At 58.7% G+C, this 12,438-nt stretch overlaps 1 protein-coding gene across 3 annotated transcripts in view; it reads left to right on the forward strand.

Moving 5' to 3' along the window:
* The window catches only part of PFKFB3 (6-phosphofructo-2-kinase/fructose-2,6-biphosphatase 3), a 75,074-nt gene extending 64,696 nt beyond the window's left edge, over positions 1-10,378 (forward strand). For 2 of the 3 annotated variants that reach the window (XM_030321720.1, XM_030321718.1), the window contains exons 12-15: positions 163-225; positions 349-413; positions 2,116-2,289; positions 7,750-10,378. In XM_030321720.1, coding sequence (XP_030177580.1) covers positions 163-225; positions 349-413; positions 2,116-2,289; positions 7,750-7,794 — 347 coding nt within the window. In that variant the 3' untranslated portion in view covers positions 7,795-10,378. Of the gene's footprint in view, positions 1-162; positions 226-348; positions 414-2,115; positions 2,290-3,716; positions 3,740-7,749 lie in introns of all 3 variants that reach the window. The other variant, XM_030321719.1, reaches the window with a different exon arrangement.
* The last annotated feature ends 2,060 nt before the right edge of the window (positions 10,379-12,438 follow it).

Genomic DNA, 12,438 nt, shown 5'->3' on the forward strand with positions numbered 1-12,438 from the left:
TGCCTGCCTGGAGCAGGGGGCCTGTGTGTAGCGGGGAGACACCCCTGTCTCCTGCTCGGCCTGGACTCCAGGGGCACAGACGACAGGCAGAAGCTCTCACTGGGGACTTGTGCGTATCCGTCCTCAAGGCTCCTAGCTGATCGCGAGGCCTTTTCTTTTCAGAGGAGATGCCTTACCTGAAATGCCCCCTTCACACCGTCCTGAAACTGACACCTGTCGCTTACGGTGAGCATGGGGACACAGCCCCGGCCAAGATGTCCCCTGGGACGCTGGCTCCTGGTGGCTCTGGGGCTGTCCGCGGCCTGTGCCCTCTAACCGGAAGCCAACCCCTGTCCCCCCCCCACCCAGGTTGCCGCGTAGAGTCCATCTACCTGAATGTAGAGTCTGTGAGCACACACCGGGAGAGGTCAGAGGTGAGTCTAAACGCCCCCTGCCTCCTGGTCCCCAGCGTCCCCGTCCTGGCCTCCGTCCCTAGAGGGTCCCTGTCGAGTGACAGGGCCAGGGAGTGTGAGCACTCGAGAGGTCCCCGTGTTGAGTTGCCTGCAACTGAACCTGTGTCTTTTAGCGGGTTCTCTCTGGAGTAGTAGTTGGTTTGAGATTGGCCGGCCTTTGTGACCTCCTCCCCTGCTCTTCCTCAGCTACCGTGTGTTCCTATCTCGTGTTTATATGTGGCTGCTTGGCATTTTCTCTTTCTCACTTTGCATGCTTTCTCCCCCCGTTTCGACTTAACCCACGACGTGAGTATTAAAGAGGGAGACGCATCCTGCGCTTTCAAGAGTAGGCGTAGCTCAGTTACCGTCGTCTTTTCCTTTGGGGCAGCTGAGATGCCTTCCAGGTTCACACGGGATTAGCAAATCCACTCAGTCGTCTGTGTACGCTTCGGTGCAGAATTACCAAGAAGATGGAAATCGTGGAAAGGAGGTGGGAGGGCAGAGACCAGGTGGTTTGGGCAGGAGGGACTCGGGGCATGGCGGGTGGAGGCTTTCTGCAGGAGGCCCCGGCGGTAGAGCAGATTGCTGCCCCAGACGCGGTCGGGAAGGAATGTTGGGTTGACTTTGTACTGAGTGTCAAACAACAGCGTTTGGCCAGCTGACCGTTTCCCTCACACAGAGCGTGGTGTTCCCGTCCGAGCAGGACACCTCTCTGTTTCCCAAGGAGCTCGGTCCGAAGGTCTTGGCCTTAAAATCCCAGCTTCCGCCAGCTTGTCCGGCCGGGTGGCCACAGGGGAAGCGGGTGGGCCAGCCTTGGCCCTGTAACGGCCCCCACTTCTGAACGTGGGTGGTGGGGTCCCACCTTTCTTCCCGGCCTGACTCCGCCGGCGGGGCTGGGCCGGAACGGGGCTCCGGTGGCCCCTGCACACGGTTGCCTATGCCTAACTGGGGCAGTGTTGAGGGAGACAGAGCTCTGCGCAGGCCCCTGGGCTAGAGGCTGCAGAGCCACAGGCCTGGGGACACAGGTCCTCGCTCCACTGTGTCGTCACTTGGAGGGAAGGCTCGTGTTTGGGCCTGGCTTGCCTTGCTGCCCACCTTGGGGTTTCTGCACCTCTAGTCCCCTGGCAGGGGTTGAAGCCGGCACTCCTCGTCCCAAGCCGGGGGGGCAGTGATGGGCAGCGGGCGCTGTTCCTTGTCTGCTGTGCAGATCCCGGCTCACGGTCAGCGCAGGGAGTCTGGCACCGACACCTTCTCCTCCCTGCCCTCAGTGGTTGACCTGAGCCTCCCACTCAGGCCTCCCTCCCCCTTCCTTGGCTCTCTTGGAGGCTGGTGGCCGGGTTCTTTTCTCCGACCTCATCATCTGCCGCCTTTGAATGACTGTCTGCAGAGCTGGTCTTGTGTTCTCCCTTCGCCTGCCTTGAATGTGTTGCGCTTGTCTGAGTGGGTGTCTTGGAATGTTCCGGCACAGGGGCTCAGGAGGTCATCCCTTGTTCTTGCAGACTGGGGACGCAGGACAGCATGGCACCCCTGCTGGTCCCTGGGGCCAGTCGCCGCGGTCAGTCTCGTATCTGGGAAATCCAGAAGCAGAGAAACGTTTTTGGTTTGGTTTGGGGTTTTTTTGGCTTATATACTTCCCCACTCCTTGTAACTGTCGCCTTCTCTCTTTTGTCTTTGTCTCGCTTAGGATGCAAAGAAGGGACCTAACCCGCTCATGAGACGCAATAGTGTCACCCCACTAGCCAGCCCCGAGCCCACCAAAAAGCCTCGCATCAACAGCTTTGAGGAGCATGTGGCTTCTCCCTCCGCTGCCCTGCCCAACTGCCTGCCCCCGGAGGTGCCCACGCAGCTGCCTGGACAAGTGCGTTCTCCCCTCTCCTTCCTCACAGTCAGTCTGGGTCGGGAGGAGAGCAGCCGTGGGCAGCGCGCGTGGGCGGTGGACGGGGAGAACGTGGGCACGCCCTCCCACGAGGTCCGTGACACCCTGGGGTCCTTCCTCGCCGACCTGAGCGCGCACACCTCTTTCCTGAGGAGCAGAAAACTGGGCAGAGCAGAAGAAATGGCTGAGTCTGCGTCCCGCTCACATTCCCGAACCCTTTGTTTTCTCAAGATTGAAGACAAAACCCTAGAAGTTTCCATTCAGTTCTGGGCCCTTGGCCATGTGTGGCCTGAGGACGTCTTTTCTGTCCCAGGCCAGTGGCTGAGGACCTTCCTTACGTGCTCCCTTGCATCCGGTCCCCAGTTAGAGAAAAGCGTGTCCCCCTCCAGAGCCGGGTTAGAACCTGGACAGCCAGACTCGCAGGATGGCCTGGGAACAGCCGCTTTCTTTCATCACGTAGTTACTTTAGCAGGTAGTAAAAACACCAGTAAGCAAAAATCTAGCTAGGTTTTACTTGTGTCATGTGCTACAGAGATTAAAAGCTGAAGGTTCTTGGCTGTTGGACATTAAGATTTATGTTTTTCACAAGAGCAGTCTTTTCCTCGGTGACAGCCAAGAATCTTTGCCAGCACGTGAGACATAGAAACTCCTGGGCACATATTTGGGGGCCACCTTGAGGCCTCCCCCCCCACCTCCACTCCCACCCACCACGTCTGGGCTCTTAACAGATAACTCACGGGCTGAATTTTGAGTCAGACTTACGAGCTCCGTGCTGAGGCCCACAGACTTACCCTGCATTTCTCCTCAAGCTCATTTGAATTGTGTGGTGTCTGGAATTGGGATGGGGGGGAGAGGGCCGTGCAGCCTCGGGGAGGCCACCGAACCTCTTCAGGCCTCAGTTTTCCCATCTGTGGAATGGGGGCGTGGCACCTACTGCAAGAGGCAGGGCCAGCGAGGTAGTTCGTGCTGAGCGGCCGACACGCTGGTGTCCCCCACTGGCAGTAGCTGTAGGATTTTGCTGCGTTTTTCTGTGAAGGCTGAGAACTGAAGCGGTCTGCCTGTGACGCCCAGTTGTGGTGGAGACCGTGGGGTCATAGTTGGAAGTTCAGCGGCTGCTGTCGCAGACACGTGGGGGCGGCACTGGCCTGGGCCGGGGTTGGATGGTATGTGGGGCCGACCCGGAGGAGGGTCACGGAAGACGCGTGGCTGGGGCTCCCCCGACTTGGACGGGACCGTCCTTTGAGGTGGCCAGGCCAAGTCCCCGGGACGTCTGGAAGCCGTTGGGTGGGCCGGGCCGGGAGGCCGGACAGGGCTTCGTGTCCCCACAGAGGATGCCTTGGTTTCGAATGACTCGGGGCCTGTACCCTGTCCTCTACTGACTTCTCTCTCTCCGCTTTTTCTCTCTGCAGCCTTTGCTAGGGAAAGCCTGTTTGTAAGTATTTTTCTCTGAATCGTTTTGCCACTCGCCCCTCTTTCTCCTTGCTTGCGGGTTTGGCCTTTTGCCTGTGAAAATGCTGCGGGTGATGACGGGTTTTGTCATATCTGATAGAGAAGGATGGGCATGGGGGCGGAGGGAGGGAGGATTCATGAACTTCTAGAAAAGGAGACAAGAAGCCACACGGCCCAGCTGCCTTCAGCGCGTCTGGCTGCCGGCACTTGCCTCACACGGCTGGCTTCTCGCACGCCCCTCGGGGTCCCGGTTACCGGTGCTCGCGGTGGCCCGTGGCTTGACAGAAGTCTGCCTTTTCCTTCAGAGTCAGATTTCCGTGCCAGGCTGGGTCTTCTGCCCCTTGCATTGTCTTTTAAGTTCTGTGCCTCCCCTTGGAGAGGCCTTGCGCGTTAGAAGGCAAAATCTGCAAAACAAACGGAGGACAGACTCTTGGTGGGAGTGTGGGGGGTGCTGCAGCCCTGGAGCCCCCCCCCCACCCTTCTGTCCTCGCAGAGGCTCCTGGACCCTGACACCCTGGGAAACCGTAGTTCTGGGTCCGGTTGTCCTTTACCAGCACGTGCTTAGCCTTAACGGTCACATTCAGGGCCAGGTGCAGCGTTCCGGTCAGACCCTTGGTTTCCCCTCTCCTTCAGCCGGAGCTCTCCCTGCAGGAAGTTTCTGGTTAAGGGTCCGCCGGAGCGCCTGCTGGATAATTCAGTGTCTCCACTGTTCCAGTGCGCCTCTCCCCAGCCCCTCAGGTCACACCTGCCCGTCCTCCCTTTTGCTGATTAAGTTCTTTTCGCCACTTGATGCAAAAACTGAGCTGGCTTGAGGAGTCCAGCCTGTCAGCTTCAAAGCGGGGCTTGTTCTTGGAAAATAGTAGCGGAGCATGGTGCTTCGATTCCGTGGCACCGCCTGCGGGGAAATCTATTTTGGGATACTGGACAGCTCACGGCGAAAGTGCTTGCTCACGTGTGTTCCGTGCCTTTGGGCCTTAAAATAAGCCCAGGAGGTCTGCAGGGCAGTTCTGTCCCTTTTACCAGATGACCGAGGGGGAGGCACCTGCCTACGGCCGGCCAGCCGGTCAGTAGCAGAACCAGGACTTGAACGGGTCTCCTGGTCCTGAAGGCTGACTGCTTTCTCTCTGCTGGTTTCTGGGAACGGTCAAGGGACTGCTCACCTACCCCTGTCCCGGGCAGCCGTGAGGCACCGGGCCGAGCTGTTGGGTTTCCTTCCTAGCCCTTGCAGGGTCCCCATGCAGCCGCCCTCCACGGCTGGGTGTGTAACTGTCCGTTAAATTCAGTCTTAAAGACGAACCGCCCCATGTCTGGTACCTCCTCGAAGCCAGGCGTAGAACACGGAGTGTGTCTAGATCAAGAGTTCCCCTTGGTGAAAACGGGCCTTTGGATTTGGAGCCTTCGGCTTTTGCCTCTGTGCATATTCTGTTCTTTTTGGGCCGTGGCCTAATGTTGCCAGGAAAGAGCTCTTCCTGCTGGGAGGGTCCTCTCAGGCACATCCCCCCACCTTCCGAGGTTGACCTTGCCCGTCTCGGTGGCTAATAGTGCTTCCAGCTAGAATGCCTCCAGTTCAGCAGAAGTGTCTCCTCTGGACCCGCCACGCCACTCTGGGGTCCCAGTATCCAGCCCAGCCTGGGAGCGTGGGCCCGTGTCTGGGATTGCAGACCCCACAACTGACCGCTAAAATCGAACTGAGCCGGGCTGGGATCTCGGTTTTACTACCCTCCCTCTTTAGAATTCTGGGCGAGGTGACACAATTCTGGCACATCTACTTCCTTGTCCGTAAGGTGGAGGCGGTGACACGTTGAGGTGTTTTTGATCAGGAGAGTATACACGTAGCGCTTAGCAGAGTGCCCGGTGCGTACTCAGGGTCCAGCGGAGCACAGTCGTTATCGTGGGGAAGGTAGTGCCCTGCAATTTGGGGGGATGCCCGAGGCCCCTGGGCTTGCACTTGCTCTGTATTTTGATGCCCCCCCCCCCCTCCCCGCCGTCCCTTCCACACAGGCCAGTAGGATTTCTTCTGAGTAGCAGGAGCACCGGGAGCCTGGGGAGTGTGGGGCACCCCTGGGGGCTTACGGGTCGTGGCCTGAGGACACCAGCGATCGTGGCTTCATGGTGAAACTGTCACGGTCGGTGACGACAGCCCGGATGGATGCAGCGCCCTGGGGGGCCACACTAGTGCTCCCGGCCACCAGACCATCCGGCCATCCTTGATTTTTAAGTTTCAAATGCGCACTGAAAAGAAGATAGTACTAAAGATGTTTTGTTTTGTTTTTCTTTTCCAACATGTTTTCTTCCCTTCCCCCCACTATGCTTGAAAGACGAACTGTTTGTCACATTTTCTCAAAGTTTTCTCCCTACTAACCTTGGAAAGGTAAATGGCTCGGTGCATGCCCCTCTCTGTCCCCTCTGCATCTCCCCGAGTCATGGCATCTCAGCCTGTCAGGGCATCTTGGTCTGTGTGACGACGGGCCATCGTGCAGTATGTGACTCATACACCCGTGCCGGACGACTTGTGTCTTTCAAGAGCAGCACCATTGTCTCGAGGTCCTCTCTCTCTCTCTCTCTCTCTCTCTCTCTCGTTCCCTCCTTCCCCTCCGTGTGGCCTGAGCCAGGGCACCATGAGTGAGTGACGTGACGTGGTCCCCAGTGTCATTGTTGCATCTATCATCCGTGGGCGCTCGGAGCCTTGGGCGCGAGATGTCTGAGGGTGGGTTGAAGCTGGCAGGTGCAGTGGGACCTGGCAGCATCCCGGGCTCTGACCCCATCGGGGGAGACTGGGTGCAAGGCCACAGGGTCCTCCTGGGAGACCCCCCCACTCACAGACACTGTCTGATGTGCTCGTGACTGGAGGGTCGGGTGGCCTGGGCGGAGTCGGGCTGAGAGCGGGCTCAGGTCTGAGTGCGGGTTCTGCGAGTCCCTAGAGATTTCTCCACGGTGGGCCCTTGGTTCTGCCTGGAGGGGAATGGGCTGCCATGATCCTGCATATGTGCGTGCCCAGCATCCACGCTCCCCTCACCCTGTCCCTTTAAGACAGTCTCGGTGGACACAGGGAGGGAAAGAACACTTATAAAAGTGGTGTTTCCTTTCTTTGCGGCGGATTCAAGTCAGGCAGAGAGCCTGCTGCTCTGCAGTGGCAGCTGTCATCTGTTCCCAGCCGATTGAAAAACTATTTTTTTTAACGTTGAGAGAGAGAGAGAGTGTGAGCAGGGGAGGGGCAGGGAGAGAGGGAGAGAGAGAATCCCAGGCACAGAGCCCGACGTGGGGCTCAAACTCAGGAACCATGAGATCGTGACCTAAGCCAAAATCAAGAGTCAGCCACCACCCCGAAGAACATTTTTAAGGGGTTTTTGATTCTGGCAGCTTCTCAGGGGTGGGACTTGTGGCCAAGATTGCTTTTGTTGGAACAGGAAGAGAGCTTTAGTGAGTGACACCTGCCTTCTCTGCCTGGGTCCTCCCCTGTGACGTCCACTCAGCCCAGGGCACCTGTGTTCTAGCTGCTGAGCCCATGTTCCTAGAATGTGGGTTCTGGGGGCTGGAGCATACGGTCTACCTGAACCCTGTTGGGAGGAGAGTCCCGGCTCGTCCCCTGCCCGGCCGCGGGCAGCAGGAGGGCCCTGGGTGCGGGCGGAGGCGATCTCGAGGCGCAAAAGGGCCAGGCCCTGAGGAGGCTCCCTTAGGTGCTGGCGCTCAGTGCTCCCCAGAGCTCTGACCCGCCAGGGCCACCCCACCCTCCTTCCCCATTTAGAGGCAGATGCCTGGCCTCCCCCGGCCTTGCCAGGCCCTTCTCCCGGGCAGCTCTGGGCTTAACCCCCACCACATTCCCGGAGCCTCCCCGGGCTTTCTTCTGCCCAGTTGGTGAGGACGCCCGTCCAGGGTTGTGTTTTTCTGTCTGGGGGAGGTGGGCGGTCTCACATCATGGCTTTGGTCTTGAGAAGCCTAGTCGGCAGGAAATGCTAATTCCCCTTCCTCGCCCCTCTCTTCTCCTGGAAACAGAACATGAAGAACACCCAGAGTGGCATCGACACCAGGATGCACTGAGGCAGGCCCGTCGGCTCCGTGCCAGTTCTGTTCCTGCAGCTTCTCCTTAGTGCTTTTCCACCCGCCCGAGGCCAGCCATCCCCAGGACGTCTTCCGAACAGGGTGGGTGGTGTAGAAGAGGGGCCCGCCGCTCAGACAGAACCGTGCCCCCGACGGCGGCCCCTCCCGTGTGCGCACCCCGCGCTAGCGGCCCCTCCCCCCGCCCCCAGCCTCGCTGACCCCCCACGAGGCTCGGAAAGGACCATGAGCGGTGGAAGAGGTGAGAGAGGGCCCTGAGGAGGGGACGGTGGCCTCCAGGCTCTTCTGTTTTGTTTCGTTTCTGTGACCCTGACCTATGTCCCAGCCTGGGGAGAGGACACGGGCCCCAGAATCCTAAAATCGAAGGGGGTCTAGTTGCTGAAGAAGAAGGGATGTTGAAAACTGTCACAAGGCTCTTCTGTGCGTCGTGGCCCCGGACGTTGCCTCGTGAGGGCAGGACTCGGGCGCGTGCCGGGTTGGGGCCAGTCCCGGAGGAGGAGGGTGGAGGCTCTGAGCCACCGTGCAATGCGTCCACGGCTTGCCGGGTCTGCGTCCTGCCTCGGAAGAGGGTGACTCACGCACAGTGTGGCCGTGCAGGCAAAAGGAAAGGTTCTGCCGGAACAGTCCCGGGGCCTCACCCCCCCCAGGGAGCTCTGCCGTCTCCGCCCTCCCGCCTGGGCCCCAGGCCCCCCCGGAGCTGCTTGCTTTTGCACTTTTTCAACGGCAGAAGGCGGGACCTGAAGGTGGTACCTTCTCTCCACGAACTTACATGTTTGGGGTTTGTGCCCGTGGGGGCTGGAGCTCGGAAAGAACGTGGGGAGTCGGGTGCGCCCGTGCCGTGGGGAGCTCGGAGGGACCCAGGAAACCAGCCGGAGAGCAAGTCATGTGGGTCATTGCCAGGCTGGCACAGAGATGATCGAGGGTCACCTCCTTCCTCCAGGATGTTCGTCACCTCCCTGTGCTTCCCAGGTGGGGACGGCGGCCCAGCCGAGACCTCACTTGCGGCCACTTTCTCCAGGAGGCTGCCTGTGGTCTCCCGGCAGGACTGAGGACTGAGCTCAGCCTGCTTGTTTTTGTGGAGCACCTGCCCTACGCCCAGCGGGTGCCCGGTGGCTGCGAAGTCCGAAGAAGACGGTGTCTTCGCTGGTGTTCGTGGCGCCTGTGGCCTCTTTTTGGGGTGGCTCACAGCAGGGAGACGTGTGGTTCGAAATACCTGTAGTTTCTGCCTCCTGGTTTCTCCTCGTTGCCTCCACGTCCTGGGGAAAAGGAGGCGTCTTGAGGCCCAGACAGAACGATTTGGAGACTCCGGCGTAGGATTTGTCCAAGTGACCCTTTGAGGACCTCTCAAAGCTGGAGCCAAAGGTCGCTTCCCTTGCTTGCCCTCTGCTTTCGAGCCTGACGGTCTCGCCCCCTCTTGTCTTACGGGACAGGCTCTGGGAGCGCGGCTGTGGGGGCTTGGACATCTGGAGAGGGCACCGGACAACGCGTGTTTCTCTGGTTGGGGTTCAGTGGGAAACTGGGATGTGCTGTAGATGCCCTGCGGTCAAGTTCGTGGGTTTCACACCAAAACCCGCCCCCTCCCCCCACCTCCTCCCCAGCCGGGCACCGTGCCCGAGGATACGTAACATCTCTGTTCCTGTGTGACGGAAGAAGGGCTATTTCCCTTTCCTGCCAACTGAGTCTCGTCGGGTGGCGAGTGTGCACGGGCACAAGCGTGTGCTTGCGGGTCGGTCTTCTCCCTGGCAGCCCAGCTCTCGCGAAACGGCTTCCACGTGTCCCTCTCTCTGGCCTCCTTTTCACACCGGTTGTCGGAGTCCACGCTGAGCTTTGACCCTTCCTGCCGATGATGCTCGTGGGGTTGGGTGTGGGTGTGGGTGCCCTGCCCGCCTCCAGCTGCCGAGGTCATTACCCACTGAGGCGAACATCCTGCACACGCGTTTGTCGGGGCCTAGATGAGGCGACAGAACGTGCCAGCGGACGAGGAGCGAGACCTCAGAGGTTGCAGAAGGCTGCCCAACTGAAAGCCGTGATCGGACTCGAGGCGCCAGCTGGGGGACGTGTTTGACCTGCACTCACGGGGCTCCTGCCACTCTGACTATGGCCTCTCCCCGCCCCCCTCCCCCGGCCCCCTGAAAACCACCTGGGACCAATTTTGTTCACTTGGCATAGTTGTTTGTGGGTGGGTTTCCCCTTCTCATTCTGTCCGGAGACCGTGGGCGAAGCTCGTCATTTGCGGGCAGCAGAGGAACGGCCGCACCAATGATGTTTTTCGTTTGTAATACTTGAAATTTATTTTTTTATTATTTTGATAGCAGATGTGCTATTTATTTATTTAATATGTATAAGGGAGCCTGAAAATAGAAAGCTGTATAGATTGGGTGTAGTTCGGTGGTTGGTTTTGGGGGGCCTTTTACGTGTGACTCATGACTTCTCTGTGTTCTGTATAGTTGTCTGAATTAATGACCTGGGATGACGCTGTGCCAGCTTTCAAACAGGGGATGCTTTTCAGAAATTTGTATATTTTGCAGTTGCCAGAACAATAAAATACCTGATTGAAATACGCTGATGAAGTGCGCCCCTGGTCCTTTCTGGGGGGTAGGGGGGGGGAGGCGGGAAGAGAAGTCTTCAGTTGACGCTTGCGGTCCACGCACCGGGTGGCTATCGCCGGGCTCCTGACCGACCCGCCAGCCGTCATCTTTATTTTTATTTTTTTTATTTTTTTTTTTTAATTTTTTTTTTTCAACGTTTATTTATTTTTGGGACAGAGAGAGACAGAGCATGAACGGGGGAGGGGCAGAGAGAGAGGGAGACACAGAATCGGAAACAGGCTCCAGGCTCCGAGCCATCAGCCCAGAGCCCGACGCAGGGCTCGAACTCACGGACCGCGAGATCGTGACCTGGCTGAAGTCGGACGCTTAACCGACTGCGCCACCCAGGCGCCCCGAGCCGTCATCTTTAAACAGGACGTGCCAGTACTGATTGCCAGCATTGATGCGTTACGGTTGACTAGAGTCCGTGGTGAACACTAGGGCTCCCTCTGGTTCCACGGGTTTTGGCCAATGCATACCCGTGTGCATGTCCCATTACCGCAGACAGAGCGCCCAGCAATTCGCATCCCCTTCACCCCGTGTCCTTTCCCCTCAGCCCTTTGAATGGCAGCAGTGTCTCTTACACAAGCATCGCCCAGTGTGACAGGCCCTGGGCGGATCACAGGAAGCCATTGTGTTTCAGGTTCCGGGTTCCTTCCACCATCCCCCCCCCCCCAGCCCCTTTCTGGTTTCTGCTGGGGGAAAACACTCGGTCCACGTCTAGGACCAGTCTGCCACACCCTGAGCAAGTTACTCTCCTTCCGCACCTTCATCCCTACCGATGAGGACGCTCGCAGACCGGGCTGAGGGCTGAACGAGAGCCCGGAGCATTTCCTTCAGGCAGAGGATTGGCGACCAGCAGTGCCCTCACCGGGTCCGAGTTTTCCTCCACGGGCCCCACTGTTAAAGACTCCAGAAATAGTCCTTCTCCCAAATTCGTCTTTGGGCGTCCCTGATGCATTCTCCGCCCCAGGTGTCCGGAGTCGGCAGTTGGGCACCTCCATTTGAAACGGCTTCCGAGGTTCTCTGTAACCGGCATGGTGGGCAGAGCATTTGGGTAAAGGGCCTTGTCCAGTGACTGGGGTGCGAACACCCCTGTGCGGGCTGGGCTCGACCCACCCTTCAGGCCAGCCTCTCAAGTTCTGAGCCCACGTTTCAGCGCTCGCTGTGCGGGCTTGGGCTTGGAGACGTGGCCTTCGCAGATGTGGGTCTTCACCCCTAGGTCGGGCCAGTCTCTCAGGTTATGGCCCCAGGAAATTAGAAGGCCGTCCTGAAGGAGGATGTGTGCACACTTTCAAAACCCGGGCCTGCTGGGTGATGGGAGTCCGCAGGTGTCGTGACCTTTTGGGCAAACTCTGAGATCCATCTGCGTGTGACCTTGGGCCAGAGCTATAATTACTGGATAAATATTGACGAAAGGGTGACCAGGTGGGTGAGTCGGGGGGGAGGAGAGGGGCAGGAAGCCGCAGGACGGTGGATGCCAGAAGGAAATGGATTCGTTCACTGGGTCCCCAACGTGAGCCAGACACCCTGTGGCTCTTTGTACCTTGAAAGCCAGAGCAGGAGTTCCCCTGTAGCAGATAAAGTCATTGTGCTAAGTACTAACAGCTACAAGACTAAATAAATACTGAGTTAATGATCTTCAGTGATCCTTCGGGGCGCCCTGGGAGTTAACCTGCTGTTGCCAGGCCCGTTTTGCAGATAAAGAATATGAGACTCCCTGAAGGAAAGCAACTTAGCCCTGAGCGTGGCAGGCCGGTTTTAGTGGTTCCGATCCAGGTCTCTGGGACTCTCAAGCTTGTGGCTTCAACCGCTGTAAAATGTCGCCTCCACGTGGCCTGGGTCTTTCCACGGTAACGGGAGTTAGCAGTGCAACAGGTGAGGCGTCCGGTGGGCTTTAAAAGCTGCTTGCCCGTGGGGCCGGGAGGATGGGCTGGCCCTCCCTACGTGCTCCCTGCGGTGCTCAGCTGCTGCTCAGGTGGTCAGGGTCTCCAGAGGAGTCAGCAGCAGCAGCAGCAGCAGCACGTCAGGCCCAGAT

This window comes from Lynx canadensis, chromosome B4, assembly GCF_007474595.2.
Source record: "Lynx canadensis isolate LIC74 chromosome B4, mLynCan4.pri.v2, whole genome shotgun sequence".
NCBI classification, from domain to species: domain Eukaryota; kingdom Metazoa; phylum Chordata; class Mammalia; order Carnivora; family Felidae; genus Lynx; species Lynx canadensis.